Raw genomic sequence first — 22,099 nt, forward strand, 5'->3', positions numbered from 1 at the left:
CAGTACACAATCAACATCCCGTAATGCTTGCTGAGTGAATGAATATGATAAATGAATTAGTAAATCTATGAAATTACTCTAATAGGCTTTATAAGAGTGGTCCCCAACCTTTTTGGCACCAGTTCTATGACCGGTTTCATGGAAGGCAATTTCTCCACAGACAGAACCAGGGATGGTTTTGGGATGATTCAAGTGCATCACATTTATTGTGTACTTTATTTCTATTAGTATTACATTGTAATATGTAATGAAATAATTATGCAACTCACCATAATGTAGAATCAGTGGGAACCCTGAGCTTGTTTTCCTGCCACTAGACAGTCCCATCTGGGGGTGATGGGACACAATGGCAGATCATCAAGAATTAGATTCTCCTAAGGAGAACCCGGATCCCTCACATGTGCAGTTCACAATAGGGTTCACATTCCTATGAAAATCTAACGCTACCGCTGATCTGACAGGAGGCGGAGCTCAGGCAGTAATGAAAGCAATGGGGAGCAGCTGTAAATACAGAAGAAACTTCACTTGCATGCCCACTGCTCACCTCCTGCTGTGCGGCCCAGTTCCTAACAGGCCCCAAACCAGTACCAGTCCACGGTCCAGAGGTTGGGGACTGCTGCTCTATACATTAATAAAATCTATTCCATAGACGGGGGAGACAACTCTATTTACAACTAAAATGAAAGGAATTCTCTGGTGATTACAACAAAAGTACCAGGAAAAGGTGCTATATGCACACAATGCACACTGAACAAACACCAGGTGGAAAATTCACCTGATAGGGATAGCATTTGAGCTGAACCTTGACTTCTGGGTAGAATCAGTCTAACAGAGATGGAACAAGAAGAAAGAAGGGTACATGGTACAGATGAAGATCACTATCAAGAACAGAAGTAGGAACATGCCATTTAAACATGGCTCTTTCAACAAGAGCTTCTTGGAGTAATAGCAGGAGATTGATTGGAATCAAAGTACAAGGGCTTGATTGCCACACCATGGAATATGCATGTTTTCTCTGACTAGCCTGAGGTCTTCTACACAGAGGAAGAACCAGATATATATATATATGTGTGTGTGTGTGTGTGTGTGTGTGTGTGTGTACACACACTTCAGGTAGTACACTCTAGTAGCTTACGATTAATTACAGTTTGAAAGTTCAAAAGCTGAAAAACCAGTGAGGAACTCCTAACAGCGATAATAGAAAACTGACCCTGTGTAGAGAAAGGCGAGAATGACATGACAGACATATGAGAGGAAATTTCTCATCAGTGTTTTTAAGATGTCCTAGAAAATGACCGGTACTGCACTGTTGTCAACTACAGTCATTCAATATAAGAACTCTAGCAACAGAATGTTTCTACAAGTTACTTGATAACTTTGCTAGCTATTCCCTTATATCAAACACAGACTTCTTAGAAAAGGGTTGGACTCTTGATAGAAAAGCAACATTGGTTTCATTGATCATAATTGCTGAGCATCAAAAACAAAGAACCAAGACCCAGAGAGCCCTGGGCCAGGGGTTGATAATCCCTCATTGTGTGGAGCCCAGAACCTGATAGTCAAGTAGCGTGGGCACTAGAGGAGACCCATGTTCACTTCTCACCCAAACACTTGCATTTATCCTTATTTCTGAGATTTCAAAGACTTGCTTTCAGCTGCTTATTCTGAGTTCACATGAGGAAATGAACAGGCTTGAGGACTGAGGACCAGACAACCATGGGCTTCTATACCAAGTTGGAGTGCCTGAATGCCACTTCCCTCATCCATAAATTCATCTTCTACAATGCAGAAATTGGACTGGGGAAGCATTAAAAACCGCAGTCTATTTGTGGAAAGGATTTTGCAAATACATCAGAGGGAGGACACGAGGAGAGCTTTAGTTGAGTCCTCTTCCACATTTAAGACTGGTTCAAGGATTCAAACTTATAGAACTTTCCAACCATGCAACTGGAAATTTTATGCAATCAATAACTGTACTGATATTTGGGATTTTATAGTTGTATCAACAATGCTAGAGGTTATGTGTACCACTAATAGCCTGAATTGGTGGCAACTCTCTGATGAAGCACAAGGAAAAAGAACCCTATGGAGGGAATATATGAGGGCTTAAATTACCTTCAGTTATCTAAACACTTAACAAAAATCGAATTATGCAGGCTAACTGGCACAGGTGTGCGTTTGTGTCCACATTTTAGATTGCTTCCTAATTTTATCTTCATACCTGGTATCAAAAATCTGCATCTTCATACTCTTCAATCTACCTTCGTTGTATTTATTCCATATCAAATGCAACAGCGAGTCTTGGAACTTCTTTTGGAAAGCTGAGGAGTAGATTGAAAGCTACTGTGTTGGTTCTCCTCAGCACTCCTTTTACCCTCTGCTTCTGAAATCCAAGAGGCCCAAGGAAATGAAGACTTGGAAATCGAGCAGACCTGGGTTTGAATAGTGCTTCTCATGGTTAGAACACAGCAAAACCATGAGGCACATCGCTAGTCTCACTTCCCTCCATGTCTCCATCCTGAAGACTTAGATGGAAACATCCTCCGTCTAAAGTCGTAGGAAGAATAAATGAGCTACCACCTAGAGATATGCTGAGAAAATGCAAATCAGTGAGAAAAGCCCCAAAAGTTCTTTTGTTTGTTGTTTTTCTTAACTACTGACTCAAGCTTCAACCCAGAGCAATCGTCAGAACTGCTGAAATATGGCCTGGGTCTCGGGAGTTGTTTAATCATCTGGGTGATTCTGAAATCATCTTTGATTTGGATGTTCCAACCAAGGTGAAAAAGACATCCTTGTAGATGCTCTCTAAGCACAAGCTTCCAACTCTTTCTTTCTCCCAGTTCCCGTTTTTCCAAATCACAGAAAAATTCTCTCCTTGCCCTCTGTACATCACAGCTTCTCCGTAAGCTGCTTACCTCAGCTTCAACTACTTCCCTCTCTGGGATTGCTTCAGTCCACAATACTTAATGCCCCTCACTCTTTTTATTGATTGATTAATTTTTACTGATTTGGAGTCTTTGGTTTTTTTGTAGAGATAGGGTCTCATTGTGTTGCCCAGGCTGGTCTGGAACTCCTGGGCTCAAGCAATCCTCCCTTCAGCTCCTCAAAGTGCTGGGATTACAGGCATGAGCAGCTGCACACAGCCAAATTTGAAGTTTTTTTTACAGTTGTTTTGTTTTGTTTTTCTAGCACAGTACCTGGCATGTAATAAGCACTTCAAGAAATACTAGCTTCCTGCTTCCTTTTGGTTGCAGAAGTTTAACTTCTAATCACAATAGGGTATTAAAGTTAGTCACTTGAAGGCAAAATAAACAAATATAGGGGCATTCCAGACTCATAGAAAATTCCCATACTCACCTTCTTCAGGGTATAGTTCTCAATTCCCTTCTGAAGCAGTAATAAAAAATAATGGCTTGCTATGTGCCAGGAATGTTATAAGCCCTAGACATCTATGAATTTGTTTAATCCTCACATCATCCAAACAATGTAGCATTTACAGATGAGAAAACTGAGGCACACAGTTAAGCAATTTGCCAGCAATGACAACTACACAGGAGTCATGCCAGAATAGAAATGTAGCTGCTGGCTCCCAGACCTGTGCTTTCATCACTCTATTATATAGAATCGATTCTCATTATTCATGGTACTCATGTTCTATAAAGTCGCCTCAAACACTGAATGAGCAAATACCGAACCACTGCATTGAGGGGAAAACAGGGTAGGTTCCTGGCAGCCCATGGTCACAGCTTTTTTGCCAAATCATTAATACATACCCTTGTTTTATATGTTTTTCTGTTCAAAAACACTTTATTAAATATATACTGTTGATTCTCTATCATTGAACTCATGGCCAACAGCATTGTAACTCATGCCTAAGCAAAGCTTATCAAACACATATTTTCTCTTAAGACACGTCAGAGCCTTGTTGCACTTAGAGTCCCTAGACAGTACTTCAGGACTATGCTTAGGGGCCATTTTAAACAGCAAAATCATCAACAGGAATTATGAAAATGCAAAAATCATGACGCTAAGTAGATCGCAAAAGGGACACTTGTTTATAGTCTGGGAGCTGCAAGAAGTCAGCCTTGCTCAGCCTCAGCTGGGAACGTATACGTCAGATAACTCAAATTTTTTTGCCATTCCGCACATGTCTGCAAAGGACTGAGAAAGCACCATGAGTATTGACTGGAAGGTTACAAATAAAATGTCAGTAAGTCAGCGAATTTGCGAATACAGAATCCATGAATAATGAGGGCCGACTGTACTTGGAATGCTGTGTGGAGTCCTTTTTCTACTTTTGTTCCTGAGAAAGAGAGATTCCCAGACTTCCCACATTCTTCCAGTGGCATATAAGGATCCCTTCCTAAATGGCCTTTCTCCCAGCCAATAGACTGAAGCAAACCATGTCCCCGATGCTTCCTGCCCACCACCATCCATTCATTCAACCAACAGCTTCTCCCGGCTTTCACGTGGCATGCACTTTGCTAAGAGCTTGAGGGAAATACAGCAATGTAGAAGACATGGTATCTGTTTGGGCCAGCACTCAGGGATTCCTCCTATTAGAAATCAAAGAGGCTTCCGAAAGCCCTACAATTTTTTTTCCCTGTAACTAAAGAAAATAGCTTCTCAATGTAACTAAATTGTATCTCATTCGCAAATTGGAATGTATGCCCTTTCACTCTGAATTGCTTGAAATATTCCAGGAGAAATAAGTACAACTGTGTGTAAGGTCTTCCAAAAAAGCAGAAGTCAAAGTCACCAGAAAGAACCTTTAAAATCAACTATGTTTCTGACAATGTTACTTTCGAAACTGTTACCCTCCCCCAGCAAAATCACCTTTGAAAACGACCTTTGTGATGTAAGTAAGATTAATCATGAATGCACTGAATGTTCAGAAATGAGTGTTTTTGTTGATTAAGTGGGAAATTACAGTTAGCAAAAATGCCTTTTACACGTTCACATGGATCTAAAACTCCTGACACCAAGTATACTGGGAGACAACAGTCAAGACCACACTGTTAGTTTACACATGCAGGAGATTCTCATATTAGAATCAATCTCACCCATTCATGCTATAAGACTTCCCAGCTGCTAGGTGCAATGCTGTTGCATGAACTGCTGGGAATACAAAATCACATTTTATATAGTCTAAGCCCTCAGTGAATGACTCAATTTGGAATAAGGTAGCCAAATGAATGAATGAACAAACTTTCAAAGAAATTCTACTAATTGAAAATTTCTTCTTTATGTTGTTGAAGTTTCTATCCTCAGAGACAAGAAAAACATCACTTTCTGAAACTTTTAATCTAGTTAATACCATTCTGAGTTATTAAGGCATATTCTTATATGGCTGAGGTAGGAACTCTGTTTAGCCCTGTTCCAAATTTCATTAAAATAACAGATGAGACAGGTCAATAAAGAAATAAACCAGAAAAGGTGAAAGAAAAATATCTGAGAATACACAGATGGAACAACTAAAACAGAAAAGAAAAAAGAAAGCTTAATAGGGTAAAATAGGCCAAAAACTCTTTAAATGCAGTTTAAACTTCTATGTATTAGAAAATAAAGCAAATGAAACAAGAAAATATGAGAATGGACTCAAAATTCTAAAAGACCTGCAGGAGAAAGAAGAAGTATGCCAATGCAAAGATGACTATTTCTAACATCATTTAATTGCAGGAAACTAAAAGAGAACATTGTCTTTTGCTTTCAGGGCCATAAAAGAAATCCCAAGCCGCCCAACAAGTCAAGGAGCCAAGAAAACTGCCCAGGAAGTAGTGCCAGGTATGCACAAGTTGGCTGCTGGGGCCCCTCACTTGCCACTGTTTAGGAACAGGCAGAATGAGCCCGGGACGGAAGGATGGAAGATGGAACTGGAACCAAGGAGGGTGGACCTTAGGGCCTGGCCAGTTCTACGGCTTCGGAGCTGGAGATGAGAATCTGAATGATAAAACTGCAGAGGTCTTCATTCCCCCTGGGGTTGACAACATTTGGGGAGCTCTCAAAAATAACCCACCTGAGCTTTTCAAGGGCTCATTAGGAAACGTCTACTTCTGAACATTACTTAACGGATTTTATTAACTTTAAGCGAACTTTTAAAATGTTCGCAAGTGTAACTCATAGGATCTCCAAAAAATAGAACATTACCAAACAAAGAAGTCTACTATCTTATTAAAGATGACACGTTTATTTAAAGTGGATGTTATAAGAACAAACTAATTTGTCCCTCTAAATAGTTCAGAGGAGAGACAAAAAATTTTCAGTCTTGCTTGGAATTTTGGGTTCTTTTAAATTTTTTTGTAGCAATTATAGGTACTTAATAAGTTTATAATATTATTGTAATATTATTGATAATATCATTATTAAAATTTTCAGGCTATCAAATTAGAATTATACAACAATGAGCCAAGTAGATTTAAAGGATTGGATTTCTGTATAGGATGAACATCTCCAGGGTCCACAGGAGGCATTCAGAAATACTACCTACCCAAACTGATACGAAAACTTCATTTCCATCATCATCGTCATCATCAAAATCGTGGATCATTACCACTACCATATCACTTACAAGTGGGTTGTAAGAAAGTCATACTCTTTCTTATTTGCCCACGTTTCTTGAAATTATTACTTTATTAAACTACATAAAATTTCGTCAGTTGAGACCAGAATAGTTGTCTTTCTATGCTTCCCATTTTTAATAGGGTCTAAAAATATACACATAATTTAAAACATTGTTGATTAATGCAAAACTTTCTTTAGAGTCCCTCATGATATTATCCAAGGCAGAGAACTGAGCAATTATGGTTTCTTCCCTCATAAGATTAAGGATATTATAAAGGTGCTTCCCGTAACCTCCAGCCCACTTAAGTCCTGGGATTTCAGAGATCACTATGAGGATATTTTAGAGACGAAGTAGGAAACAGCTCAGACATACTTTTTTTTTTTTTTTAAGTGACATTACACGTCAAGTCATTGGCAGAGTTTAAAATATAAAACCCCTCAATAACTTTGATGAACTGCCTCCTTTCCATCAAATCCCTTACACTTTCGCTTTGGCTGGTTTGCATTGAAGTGGCTGTATTTTTTGGATTAATATAGCATCTTTCTCTGGAGTACGCATTTGGTTCGAAAGAATTGTAGTCACTCTGTTTTCCTTTTTTTTAGATAAGCAAACTGAGACAGAATTAAACCAAAAGACTAATTTGCTCCTCTCCATTCAAAGTTGTCTGGAAAAGAAAGAAACGCACTTAGCACGCTGCTCTCTCTACTGGGTTCTTCTAAAGTTACATTAAAAATAATAATGAAGTCACAGGGAGGGGGTAAGATGTATTAATTTCATGCTGAGTATGGATTTTAGAAAAATATAATTAAAATTCATATATTTCCTTATGTAAAATTGTTTACACATAATCAGGGTTTTGACATTTTTTAAATATATCTGTAAAATCAATGTTCTTTATGATAACCCAGTAAGCCAGGCTGCAGAAAAATGTTGCAGATGGTGATTAAGATTTTACTTAAATTTGACTTTCAGAGGAAAAGATTTCATATAATCATCATTCTATATTTATAACAAAATTACTGACCACTTAAATCTGTTTTTTCCTTGCTTTTTAGCCTGTGAAAGCACCAAAACAAATATTAACATGTGAGTAAAATAATAAAAACACCTAATGTTTGTTTAGTTTCTGTACCACTTTAACATATACAATCTCACTTAACAAAGTTACTATTGTCTCACCATTAATGGTAAGTCTGGCATCTTTTCTAGTTTTTCCTGATATCTATGGTTCCTCCCCTTGGCAGTTTCTTACACCTGTCTTGCATATCCTTAAAACTACAAGAAACCAAAATTCTCAAACCTGAGAATTTTCCCAAATTATGAATGTCATAGCCTAAATATATTCACAAAGTAAATAACAACTATAGCCAGGGATCCAAATTAAATGAGTGTGAGAAAGAAGATTAGAATAAGTGGCAATTATCCTTCAGGAGCTTTCTTCCAAACAGGTACAAGCCACATGGAGGAGGTGAAAATGAAATGGAGATTGAAGATGTGATTCCGTTTTCATCCGAAAATACGCTCATTCACGAGGGAATATGTAACTCTTTGGACTATTCTTAGACCAGCACAAAGTGTCAGGTAATCAGTAACAATTTAAATTAATAAAAAAGTAAGATCAGAAAGGAAGGGGGCTGAAATGTTATCTAAGTAAAAGGAAAAATGTATCGGAAACTTGAAAGTTAGTCACTTAAATCTCACTTTGGAGATCAGTCTCTATTCAAACTTGAGAAAGAGTTTTAAATGATCACCAGTGGACAAATGAGTTGCCCAAAATACGCAGATGGCCAGGATATAAATTAGCAGGGCATTGATTTTGATGCAAAAGGTGTATACATTTGCCAAGTTTTTTGGAGAAGTGAGTGATGTCTAACTTTTAAGAATACTGAGTAATAAAACTGAAATAAGCATGCAGCATTAAATTCCTAATTTGAACTTTAAAAAGGATAGTTGATATAATTAAGCTTCATCTTTAGTTTTATTCAGAGTTCCTAAATTGTTTGAAACCTAAAAAGGAACCCAGGATAAGATGACTCCCCGTTTCCTTCATCATGAAATTTTGAGTAACATCTTGCAAAATCTCAGCTTGCCAAGTAACAAATTTATATTAATAACAATTTGCTGGGACATGTGACAATCTTTCTCACATTATTATGTGCCCAGAGAAATTTTATCTAATACATTTCTTCACACATAGATGTGGCTGCATATTATGGAAGAAATGGAAGAAAGTAACCACAGTGTCTCAATGCTAAATGATATGACCTTCACATAAATTCTCTGAACATCCAGTGGGACACTCATGAGGACCGTCCACATGACAGCACCATTCTATAACAGAAAAGTTAAGAATCAGACAGTAAAACTTAGCCTAACTGACTAAAGACACCAACCTAATTTATAAGGGAAAAATGAAGACAATCAAAATAGCATTTTGATTTGTATAGGTAAAAACAACCAGCCACTTGTCTGAATTTTTTGTTTTCTACTGAACATATAATATTTTAGGCCATTAGCTTTCTAATTTTTTCTTTGAGTTCAATCCACAGTAAGAAATACATTTTACATCACAATCAGCACACAGAAGCATGTATAATTAAAACAGATTTTCAGGAAACAAAACTTATCCTTACTAAATGCCATGCACTCTGATATTTTCTATTATATTCCTTTCTGTTTTATTCCTTTTAAAAAATATTCTAGACTCATTAAACTGATTTCACGACCTTCTGGGTCACAACAAGCAGTTTGAAAACACTGCTTTCAGCCCTAAAACCTTTTGAGAACTACTTAAGAAACTTGAAGTTTCCTAAAAGAGTCCAATCAATCCTTTCCTTTATACCCAGAGTTATTTAAGCAGAAAAACTGAGAGGGCAAAAATACTAAATAACATCTGTCCATATGAAGAACTTGCATAGATGCTTCGCTTCCTTGCTGGATAATAAGAGGCAGAATTCTAACAAAAGAGGAAAGATAATCCAGGAAATAAAACACAGGAAAAATCATTCTAAAACTGAATTTCCAAACAGAGTCCCATTTGTGCAAGTTTTTTTTTTTAATTTTTAAGTTCTTTGTATTTTTTTTATTATTCTAAGTATTTGAATATCATTTAATGCAAAAAGTGTAAGATAGGGCAGATGACACTGATACTACTTATCGCTGGGATGATGAACAATTTTGAATAAGATGCGATCCCCTCTGTATTTGACCAGGTTCACTTTGTAATTATTAGCAAGGCAGTAAATAATCTACCAAGGAGTAGTCTCATTAGTGCCCATTGAAATTCAGTGGCATTAATTTGCAATAAAAGAACTGAAAATTAAATAGGAAGGAAAATGGTTTCTGGAGTCCATCATAAGGTTATGGAATTCACATCATACCAATGCCTTCCTTCACATCAAGGAGTTTTTAATGTTGTGTGGAATTAGACTTAATCGCTGTATTTTGTTCTTCCATTAAAAAAAAAAAAAGTGGGCAGAAGAAATCCTTTTTCTCTGTTTTAACCCTAAATTAAAACAAGTAAAATTAATTTGAAATATGCCAACTTTTAAAAGTTTTGTTCATTGTTTGTCTTTTAAGTAAAGACAGCTTGGACCTGCGTGGCTGTGGGATGCTGTAAATTTCTCTACGGCGGCTGAAGATGCACGCTGGATACCCCTAGAATCTGCCCTTCCGTATCCTCTGGGGCCAAACTGCACCTTATTCCCTTCCTTCTGCTATAAATGTCCCTGGAAACAGAATACTTAACAGAAACTGGTCCACGGCTTACAAGGCAGAAAGATAATGGAGACACCAGTCCAGATACCAGTGTACAGTTAGGAAATGCCTAATTCAGCACCCAGCCATGTGGCGCCCTGAAGCTCCCAAACCCAGTCCAGAGTACACCTGTCCTGTGGCCACCTAGGCAGGTGTTCACCAGAAGCGCCCACCTAACCCCTCTGCAGGCCCATCAGGAAAAAAAAAAAAAAAAAAAAAAAAAAAGGGAGAAACTGGGCAAGCGAAAATGGGAGGAAAGGGAGAGGGAGAAAGAATAAATCTTGTCGGAAAAAAAATAAAAATGAGGACACACAACCTTCGCCATTGAAGTCACCAAGTGGTCTCCTGTGTCTTGGACCGGCCGCGCTCGTTCCACAGTGGCTGCGAGGCGCAGACCCCGGCGGACCCGCACGCCACTCCGGGGCATTCTCCCCGGGTGGGACAGGCTCGTCACTGGGCTGGCGGGAGATTATTTTTAAGCACTCGTGCTTCCATATGGCTTGTTTTAAACTCGCGGGACACCTACAAATTTCCGGCTGTCAGAAGTCACATGCCAGCAATCCGCTCCAGCGCGGACTCAGCCAGCTAACTCCGAAATCAGACCCATTCAACTCCCAATCGCTCTCTAAAGCCCCAGGACGTGGGGTGGGGAGGAGGGGAAAGAGGGTGACAGGAATCGCTTCCCAGAAAGTCATCATCATAGCCGACATATTTCCAATCAAATAGTCTAGATGAAAGGAAATTTGGGGAGCACATTAAACAAAAACATTGAAAGGATAAATAAAATTCTGCCGAGCTCCGCTAACTCCAAACACCCCCAACTTTAAATGCCAAGAGCGGGACCTTCTCAAGTGACTCAAAGCGCTTCGTGTTTATTTGCCTGGAGGTGTTTTCCCCCGCAAATAACTGCTGCTTTGTCTGGTTTTCCAACGTGTGTTTAGTTAGGAAGCCCCGGGCTTTCGGGTCTGCCTGTCGCACGGACCCTAAGTGGGTGGAGAGCACGTTTTTCTCAGCTGCCCGGCGAGAGAACTTGACTGAACGCAACGCGGGCTGCACGCAGAACCCCCGGGCTGGGCCGCGCGCACCCGGCTCCCTGCGCGCACCCTCGGGTCGCGCGTCCCGCGGCTCCCGCGGCTCCCTCGGCTCCCCCTTCTCCCTCCCTCCCTCCCTTCCTCCCTTTCTCCCTCTCGCCGGGCGCGGCGGCCACCCCGACGGGCGGCGCGGGCGCGGGTACCTGTAGAATGCCGGAGGGCCGGCCTCGCGCACCGTGTAGCCGCTGGGCTCGTTCTCCAGGTAGTAGGGCACCTGCTGGCCGTGGGGCTGCAGAAAAGGCGACAGCTGCGGCGGCGGGTGCAGCAGCATCAGCGGGCTCGGAGACACGCTGTTGAGTGGGGGGAAACCCCCCAGACCGTTGGAGCCGAACGCCGCAGCCTCAGACCCGGGGCAGTACGGGAGGCCCGTCTGGCCGTAGACCTGCGCGTTGGCGGCGGCCGCGGCGTTGAACTCGTAGGCGGCGCCCTCGGGGTAGTTGTACACGGCGGGCTTGCTGCTGTCCACGTACACCTCGCCCAGGGGCCGCTCCAGGGGGATCTTGAGCTGCGGACGGTTCAGGGGCTCCAGCTCGTTCCCTTGGATCTGATGCAGTAGTGCCATCCCGGATGCTTTGGTGTGGAGGGTCATGGTCATGGTCCGTGGCCGTGGGCAGGGCGCAGACCGTGTCCCCGCAGGGCAGAAGGCTCAGAAGCCGGCGGGCCACCTGGAAAAAGAGCACAGCCCGAGGTTAGAGGCGACGCAGCGCATGTCCCGCCGAGACGCGAGCTCTGGCCCCGGCCCTGACCCGGGAGCCTGCGGGTCCGGTGAAGCCTGGCGATCCGACGGGAGCAAGTGCAGTCCCGGGACGAACGCCTTCCGCCAGCTCCCGGGCTCCCGGGCCTCCAACTTTAAGTACTGGTCTCCCGAGCTCATATGCATTACAAAGGTGCTGGAGGAAGGCCAGGGACTGTTGCCTTGCCCTGACATTGGCTTAAACATCACTCCAGGCACAACTCGATTTGGAGCGATCCCAAAGAGCAGCTTCCCTGAACTTTACTTTACTTGTCGTCGCTGCTGGATAGAGGCTGAGTTTCACGGCCAGGGGGCGGGGGCGCACGAGGATCTGCTAAAGGTGGCCCAGGGAAGACCCGGCTTAAAATAAACGCGAAAGACGAATCCAGGGGCCGGCTTTCTCTAATGTGCTGCCTTATGTGCCCCGTGCCAGACTCCAGTATATCTCTGTTTATCTCTCTTTCTGTTTGATTCCCCCTCCTCGTTGGCTAGAAATACGTAGTGTGTACATAGGATGACCCTGGGGAGGACTACACTGTAACCGAGATAGGGCAGATAGAATGGGGTGTGTGGTTGCATATGCAGCCAGCCACAGACAGCTATATTTAGCAGCTGGGGGAACTGACAGGGGGCATCTGAGGGGAAGGGGGGCGGAGATTCAGGGTATACATATAGGAAGAGCTGCATTTTGCCATCAGGAGAATGCAACCTGCCAGGACCTCAGTTTCTTCCTCTGCAAAATGCTCCCAAAGTGGACCCCTTCCACAACCTTCTGAGATTCTCTCAGCTGGACTTGTGTGTTTATGTTGGACCACAGTACTGTACTTGGTCCCATTAGGAATTCTCATGTGAAGGATGATTCAGAAAAACCTTTGGTTAGGGCGCACATGGGTGTTCATGCCTTCCACAGGTTAGTTATGCAACCAAAACTTCAGAAAACTGAATATAAAATGTGACCTTTTCATACCCAACATAACCTCAGGTCATGAACCAAAGCTTTGGCAATTATGTGACATTGTCGGTCTGGTTCAGCTAACAGATTTTTAAAATGCATTTCTGCATGTCTATTCTTTAGTCCTACAACTCGATCTTCTCGGTTCACTTGGGCTAGGATATGCAGAATCAAATATCCAGATGAAAAACAAATAGAAAAAAGTTTTTAACTGAATTAAAAGTTAAGCATGCACACACACATATGCACACACACACATACATATACATATTAAGGACACAAAAAATACGGAAAGTATGTCATGCATCTGTAATCTTGGAGAGTTTATACTTTTTAATAAAATTCCTTTGCTGCAGCCTAATAGACTCTGGTACAACTATCAATACTTTATTTTAATTGCTATCCCAAACACCCAACAGAGTACCTGACAAAGTGTTCATGGTATATCTAAATGCCAAGCTTACTGTTACTAATAGTTACATTTTTGAATATTTTATATCAAGTATACATTTTATCTAATTCCTACAAAAACAGACCATTGTCGGACAATATACAGATTAGCTGATTTAATATGAAGCCAAAATCGAGTTTAGCATTAATGACTATAGATTGTCAGCAAATAAAGGGTTAAAAACACATTAGGTACATCACAGATATTTCCCTTTATGGCCAGCAATCATTACTTTCCAAAGCAATTTTTCACAGATGATTTAGTTTCCATAAATCACACTTTCAATTTTCAAATGCCTTTTTAAAACACACGCAAAAAGCACTTCATAGGGCTCTTAAAAAATCTGAACCTGCCAAATTATATGCAAATGGCACAAAGAATCCTACAAGTCATGAAAGAAAAAGGAGACACACACGTACCCCCATGGAGAACAGCAATCCTCATCTCCCTGCTAGGATACAGACACTAGCCAGAAAGGTAAGTTGCTTTCTCAAAATGCTAAAGCTACAGAGAGAGAAATCAAAACAAGCCTACCCTGCTGGATCAAGAACGTCTTTCCAGAAATGTTCCATGGGCTTGTAGAAGTCAAGGGCCGAGACAGTGAGAAGGAAGGAAGGAATGTGCTCGCATGTGCGAGTGGCTCAGTGTGTGAACTAGGCAGAGAGCGTGTGTGGATGTGTTTGTGCGTGGAATGGCAGGGATTCGGGAAGCAGCCAGTAGGCAGGGCACTTGGCAGCCCCTCCCGGCAGACACGCAGCTGGGCTACTGCACGGCGCTGGATGAATGGCAGTGGGGAGTGAGGGGAGACTTGCTGTCTGCTCACAGGGAGCAGCGTGGCACAGCCAGAGAAAGCTGTACTGGGGAGGAGAAACCCCAGCCCCTTTGCCCCTTACCCTTGGAGGCTGGAAAGTACCCTATGCTTTCCGCTGCCACCCCAAGCAAGAGGAAAAACAGGCTTGCTGTGAATCATACTCTTACGGCTAAAATAGAATGCCAGTCAAAAGTGTATGGATATCAAGTTTACAAAATAGGACATGGGTGGTTTTTCCGAAAGAATATAATTTAACAATAAAAGCCTTCTGGGATACATGTGGATCAAATGCCTTACTGGCCCTAGACCCCAGTCTCTGAACAGAGGCATTGCCATGCCTCCGATTGCACCAGGAAACCAGACTTTGGAATAAATGTTTTGGCATTCTAGGGATGTGTTTCCAGCTGAAATGTAATACTCCTCCACTTCGTTAACCAAACCCACAAACCTTTCCACGAATAGCTCAGTTGACTGCTTTCTGTAAACATGTGAAAAATACATATTATTAAAAGCCTAGGATGTGAACATAAGATAAAGGTAGATACCTTTGTTTTCAACTGATTTTAGGCTTTCGAGTTGCACTGACAGTGATCGGAAAAGAGGTCTCTCATTTTCCAGTGGCGTTCACATGGATCCACCTCTTGACCACTTTCTCAACGTTTCTCTTGGCCATAGTACTAACATGCAATAATGAGGTGCTCCTAGAGTGCCCACGCTCAGGGCCCCAGGACACATGACACCCAATGGAGCCTCTGTTGCCAGACATTAGTCACCACCTTGGATATTAAATGACTCTAATCACAATGCCAGGAGTGGCCGGTCTCTGGCCCTGGGACACTATGCAGTTACTGAGAGATTTATGAGTGGCTCTTGAGACCAGTACAAAGAAAGAAGTAGAAAGTCATAAAAATGTTAATGATGCCAGATGCAAATATATATCTTGGTGCTTTGAAAGACCCCCAATATTGCAGTGTTGGAGCACAGGAGAGCTCTCTCCATAGTCAGTATTGAAAATAAATATTGGATATAAATAAATATTGAAAAGAAAGATTGTTACCCTTTGTTGGTGACAGTGGTCCCTCCTGTAGGTCAACAATGGCCACCCATGTTCTAGACCAGTCCAAAAAAAAAAAAAAACCAAGAGCATTCAGGGAGGGAGGAGAGAGGAAGAGGGGAAAGGAGAAAAAAAGGAAAGGAGATCTGCAATTGTTCACTATTGACATAGGAAGAATAAGAAGGTTGGCTGTCTCCTCATAGGCTTTGATTGTTCAGAGATTTACAATCAAAGTTAGTCCAAGAAGTTCAATAAAGTCAGTTTTCTTTCCAGCATTCTCTTCCAGACTCATCTTGGTGAGCCTTGTCCCTGAGCAGGTGAGCTTGGGTGGGAAAGTATACTGTGCTACGCCGACTTTTCTCTCATGCCTTTGGCAAAAACTTCACTCTTAGGTTCCCAGCTCTCTTTGCTTCCCTCCCCAACCTCTCTTGCTGGATACACACACTCCAGCCATGACTTACTGGTTCTCCCAGGTGAAGAAGGATAAAGATTGCTCTGGCTCCGCCATTGAATATATCTTCAGCCCCACTTTTCCAGCAGTCTGCTGGGCATTGCTGGATTGTTCAAATATGAGTCACCATTCTCAAACATGGTGTTCCTCTCAACTTTCCTCTGTCTGTGCCCAGCATTACTGTCTCTCCAGTCATCCAGATGAAAATCTCACTGTCTTCTTTGAGGGCTGATTTTCCCTTGCCTTCCACACCTAATCAAGAGGCAGTTCCTGGGCCTTCTAGCTTTACAATCTCTCTTTTTCCATTTCATTTCTGCCACTCCCTTTGAGACCTATTACCTTACCTGTCCTAAGAGCCTCCTAAGGATCTCTCTGCCCTTTCCTCCCAGACTTCATCCTAAACCCTGCGACCAGTTTACTTTCTTGGACTTTTTTACTGCTTCAGGATCCATCTTGACATGACCCAGCTCTGCCTTAAACCCAAATCATAGCTTCCCCCATGAGTTCAGGGCTTCCTGTCCGCCCGTAATGATCCTTCCTAGTCCATCTCCTCCGACTGTAACCTATGCTTCAGCCAAGCAAAATTTTAATACTCAAAGAACTCAGAGCTTTTCTTTCTTCCTACCTTGAATCCCCACTTTCTTGGCTTGTCAGGGGAGAGCATGACTCTTGCAATAGGTCCAGCCCAAATGCTACCACATTCATTATTCCTTCCTTTAGTCTCTATTCAAAGAAAATTTCCTCTCCTCGGAATTCTAGTGGTAGTTATCATGCATTTATCACATTCTTCCTGAATTAGAGTTATTTATCTGGTTTTTATCCCTTCACCCTGCTCATAAGCTCCTTGAGGACAAGGTCTGGCTAGAATTATTCGGGAATTATGAGCACCCAGCCCTGTCCCTGGCCATGTTAGGTCATCAAATGTTGGTTAATTTATTGATATAGATACTTAAAAGGACAACATAATATTATAGGTGTCTGGATTACTATCTCTAAAAGTTAACTTTCCATGTGACATTCTACCTTTTTTTTTTTTTTTAGAGAGAGTTTCACTCTTGTCACCCAGGCTGGAGTGTACTGGTGCAATCTCGGCTCACTGCAACGTCTGCCTCCCGGGTTCAAGCAATTCTCCTGCCTCTGCCTCCTGAAGTAGCTGGGATTACAGGTGTCTGCCACCATGCTCAGCTAATTTTTTTGTATGTTTAGTTGAGACGGAATTTTACCATGTTGACCAGGCTGGTCTTGAACTCCTGACCTCAGGTGATCCACCTGCCTCAGCCTCCCAAAGTGCTGGGATTATAGGCATGAGCCATCGCGCCTGGCCCATTCCAACATTTTCAAAACTGTTTCTGATGGAAGATTATCTTTGTATCTTTATGCTGACTGAGGTCATAAAGTCAAAATTTAAATTCGTACAATCTCGAGGCTTAAGTCTGCAATTCTTGGCAGCATGATTCACAAGAGAGCTCTGAATTTTTAGTTCGTAAGCAGATAATACTATGACCAAACATAGCTTCTTCTCTAGCTCCTTTAAAAGCTTTTTACATTTACAAAAACATTATTCCTCCAAAAGAAACATGAAAGAAAATAAATGTGGAACTATCTCCATAATAGCTTATACCATAAAAGAAATGGTTCCTTTACTCTGAGACATGAAGGTTTGGCTGTGTTCAAACTTATTATTGTACTGATTATAAATGCTCTGTTTGGAAGCTTATTTTTGAGCATTTATCTGATACCATCAATTTTCCTCTAATGTGGAAAAATAATGAAGAATTTCCCTTTAAGTTTCTGCTCATTTTCACAGTTTGGTCACTTAAGGGTTTTTGATTAGTTCCTAGACTTTTTTCACCTGACCTTGAGTTTTTGTTTTTTGAGGCACAATTTATATACAATGAAATACATGTATCTAAAGCATACCATTTGATGAATGTGACAGATGGATATGTCCATGTAACAACTATCCCAATGAAAGTATAGAGTATTTCCATCACCGCAGAAATTTCCCTTTGTGTCCCATTCCAATAAACTCCCTATAGGCAACCATTGTCCGAAGTTCTATCACCCTCTGGGCCAGGTGGCAAAATAAATCTATGATCTCTTTGGACCATGATCTCTTACAAATTGAAGTGCATATACTGCATTTCCTACCAATGCAAGGTGCTGGGCATGCAGGTTACTGGGCATCAAAGGACAGAGCTATCCTCTTCTCAGTCAGACTCCTCTTGCTGCAATGGGACCCTCAAGGCCACAGAATTGTCCTAACACTCTAGTCATGAATCTTTTTAAGTACAATGACTTTTAACAGGATCAGGTTTTACCCAAGTCTGCAAGGGTACACGTTAACAAGAAGCCAAGTGGAATCAGTATTTTTTAACATGTTTTGAAACAGCCTTTTCTTTCCCACTATCTCTCCAAGGAAAAAAAGGCATGATTTGTGACCAAGAGTCAAGCCAAAGACCCTGACTCTCACAAAGCCTGTGATCTCAGATCCCATTTCCTGGCTTCCCACCCAGGACTTGATGAAGACAGTTTGAATTTTTTGGTTGTCAGGCAGCAAGACTGTTCTTGATTATGAGTCAATGAATGATTTGGAGTTAACTTGCAAGCTTAATAGAATTTAGTTAACTTTTATCTTACATTTTCTGGGAAAATTTCTTTTTAACAATACTTTAGGATCTTTTTATATAATGTACCTATGTTGCATGTAATGGAAGACAATTTAGAAATTACTTTCACTGTAAGTGCCATGAGTGATACAAGAATTCCAATTATTTCAATTATTATTACACTGTGTCCCTCTCCTTCCCTTTATCTGTTGTTTACTTGAGGAATTTCATTGCCAGCTTAGAGTATTATTTCTCTATGAAGAGCAATATCTAGATTGTGCCTAAATTCACTTAGATTCCAATAGTCCTATCTAATGTTAAGAAGGGCCTTTATACACACACACACACACACACACACACACACACTACATAATCAACCAAGAACCATCCCCAATTTCAGAGCCAGCCTAGCCAAATGATTTAAAAAAAAAAAAAAAAAAAAAAAAAAAAAAAGAGAGAGAGAGAGAGAGAGAGGAGATTTGAGCAGTTTAGCATTTTCAACCTTTTCAGCCTTTTCAGCTCTTTCTTCCAATTTTGTGTCCACAGCACCCTCTCATTCTCCCTAAGCACCCAGGACTTCCATGCTTGCAAGAGCTCCTCCCTTCTCCCAACCTGCTCAATGACAATCACACTGCGGAGGGAGGAATGCATTCATAAGCATGCCAATGAATGACTCATTCATTCAATTCACTCAAAAAAAATATTGATTAGCTGTATTTACCAGGACCATTCCTAAGTGTCGAGAACTGTTTTGGTCAGCTCAGGCTACTATAGCAAAACACCATAGACTGGGTGACTTAAACAACAGTGATTTATTTTCTCAGTGTTGGGTGGGGGTGGACCCTGGAGGGGGTAGAAGGAGGAGGACAGAAAGAGAGAGAGCGCTGCTTATAAGGCCACAGTCCTATCAGGGTAGGGTCCCACCCTTATAACCTCGTTTAACCATAATTACCTCCCAAAGACCCTGTCTCCAGATACAGTTACATTGAGGGTTAGGGCTTCAATATGTGAATGTGGGTGGGTCTGGGGGCATAATCTGGTCAACAGCAGGCATCCCAAAATAAACAAAACAAAAACCTCTGCCCCCAGAGAGCTGACTTCTAGGGCTTTAGTGTTTAGTCCTATTACAATGGCCCTTCCTGCTCAGGCTCTTCTGAGAGCCCCTCTTCCTCTTCCTCCTCTCAGGTGTGGGTGCCCCAGGATTCAGCCCCTAGACCCTCTTTCCTCCTCTGTATACCTTCTCCTGGATGATCATAACCACTCCTTGTGTTTTTACTTTCATATATACATTGAAAACTTCAAAATAGAAATCTCCATCCAACCTCTCTTTCCTGACTAGGAAGTCCACATTTCCAGGTACCTATTAGACATTTTACTTACATGTTCATTCATTCAATAAATATTTATTAAGCTCCTACTATGTACTAGCTACCTGAAGCTCAACTTGTCCAAAAGTAACTCAAGAGCCAAAGAACTTGAATTATTATCCTGCTTTATCAAGAGTCCCCACCCTCCCCAACAGGTACTATACTCCTCCCATACTGGATTTCTTTTAAGTTCCTCAGTCCCTCTGGACTGTCTCTGGGTCTAAATGTTCATGTATGCAAGTTACTCTTCCTCCCCTTCCTTTTCATCTGACACACTCCTACTCATGCTTCAAGTCTCCCTTGAGACATCACAGCCACCAGGAAACCTTCCTCGATATCCTGTTGAGTGCTCATGTCTCCCTAAACATTCCCATTGTACTACTTATCATGCTGTTGGATTTCCTAATTGTCTCTCTGCTTCCCGAAGTTGGCCTGTAAATTCAAAAAGGACACACAAGGACTGTGTTTTCCAAAGACACTAGTCCAATGTGAGCACAATCCCTGATGTGTAGTTTTAGTTGGTCCCCAACAAATACTATTTGAACAACAAATTTGTAAACTCCTTCCAGACATCATCTCTGCATTAACTGACTTCCTCAATGATTGACCTCAAAAGAAGTAACTACAATAACTGAAATTTAGAACCAGAGCTTGGAGTACAATCGGGGAGCAGATTCATATTTTCTAGAACAACTCACATTCTTTTCACATAATAGACCATTAGAATGAATGTTTCTTTATAAGTTGTTGAGTCCAAACTCTTCATTGCACTTATAAAGAAACTGTGGCCCCGAACAACATGGGAGACTTGCTGAAGGTCATGCAGCTTAAGGAACTGGACTAGAATCTGTGTCTCCAAACTTGGAGTGCCTCCTTCTTTCCATCCCACCCTCAGCCTCTCTGGGTAGATGCTGCATTCTTCTGACTTGAAAGAAGTCAGATGGGCCTTGCTCAGGTTAAATAAAATTAAGGGACAAATTGGTGGCTCAAGGAACTATTCTTAGAGTCTCAAAAATGCCTAAATCTTTGGAAACTACAACAAGACTGCCTCCACATTTCCCAATTCACTGATAAAGAAATGGGAAGAGTTTGAGACCGTAAGTTAAAAACATTGAAACAACTGTGTTCAGAGACATAATTTGTCTTTTGAACATGAAGAAATGAGTAATCTACCTTCCATTCATTAGTCTTCAGAAGAGAGTTCATTTAGGTCTCAGGCTTATATCTGTATAATTTGAACTGAACATTCTAGCTAAAGAAACAATTTAAACCCTTCCTGTATCTGCTAAATTGTACAAACCTGCAAATATAATAATACCTTTAACAACAACAACAAAAAACCCTACTTGTTTTATTTTATTTGATATAGTTCAATTTCCAAAAGAATCTAATTTGAAAGATATTGAAGCTATCATACTCATCGGGGAAACTATTTTGTGATCAAAAAGTGCTAGCCTTCCTAAAAATCAGCCTTTTAAAAGAATTGGAAAGATTATTGGGAACAATATAAACATTCAAAGATTCAAAAGAATTTAGTGTAAAACTTTTGGTTGACAACTGAATAAAGACATCACTTTTAGTGACACTAGCCAGTAGGTTTTTGTACCTTAAATCCAGACGGAAACAGTAAGTCCACAAATTCTTATATCAAATTCTAATAAATGGCTAATGGCACAAATTGTAAATTTGTTCCCTTTTCTCACCCTGTCCTTCTCCATTTCCTGTCCTGAATTCACATCTACTTGCTTATCATACTGTCGAGCTCATCTCTTCACTGAGGGCTTTCCAAGCCAGCTCTACCCAACCTCTATTCAACATGGGTCACTTAATGAGACCCAAAATTCTAATCGAAACTCACAGCAGAAAAAAAACACCTGACCAATCAATGTGTTCTCCCTTACATATGTGTCCTCAACTCTCTCAGCCTCCCTTTCCAACAGGCTCAGTCACTGACACTCCTTCCTCAACACAACCTTCTCAGGCCTCGCTTTCGGCAGTGTACCCAGAGTTCAAATGTACAACTGTCCCACCCGCTGAATCCTCATCTCATCAAAATGCCAGCTTGCTCAAGGACTTAATTTGAGTCTGCAGGTTATAGGAATGCTTCTGATTAATTTCCACTCCCACCTCATATGTAGGTATTTGAATTTTAAAAATGGAAATTATATTAAACTAAGAAAATCTCTACTTAGAGAACTGACAAAATACAAAAAAGAAAACATAGGACCTGGGAGGACATAGCACCATGCAAAGCATTTTCTG

General features: G+C 41.2%; 1 protein-coding gene across 6 annotated transcripts in view; it reads right to left on the bottom strand.

Annotated features, from left to right (window-relative positions):
• The window catches only part of ESR1 (estrogen receptor 1), a 421,968-nt gene that overhangs the window by 294,210 nt on the left and 105,659 nt on the right, over window positions 1–22,099 (bottom strand). For 3 of the 6 annotated variants that reach the window (XM_011996804.1, XM_011996802.1, XM_011996799.1), the window contains exons 1-2: window positions 14,080–15,470; window positions 11,553–12,074 (exon numbers count right to left, since the gene is read on the bottom strand). In XM_011996804.1, the coding sequence (XP_011852194.1) occupies window positions 11,553–12,004 (452 nt within the window). In that variant the 5' untranslated portion in view covers window positions 12,005–12,074; window positions 14,080–15,470. Of the gene's footprint in view, window positions 1–11,552; window positions 12,342–12,407; window positions 12,599–14,079; window positions 15,471–22,099 lie in introns of those variants that run through there. The other 3 variants (XM_011996803.1, XM_011996801.1, XM_011996800.1) reach the window with 3 other exon arrangements.

Source organism: Mandrillus leucophaeus, unplaced genomic scaffold (assembly GCF_000951045.1).
Source record: "Mandrillus leucophaeus isolate KB7577 unplaced genomic scaffold, Mleu.le_1.0 Scaffold524, whole genome shotgun sequence".
Taxonomy (NCBI): Eukaryota; Metazoa; Chordata; class Mammalia; order Primates; family Cercopithecidae; genus Mandrillus; species Mandrillus leucophaeus.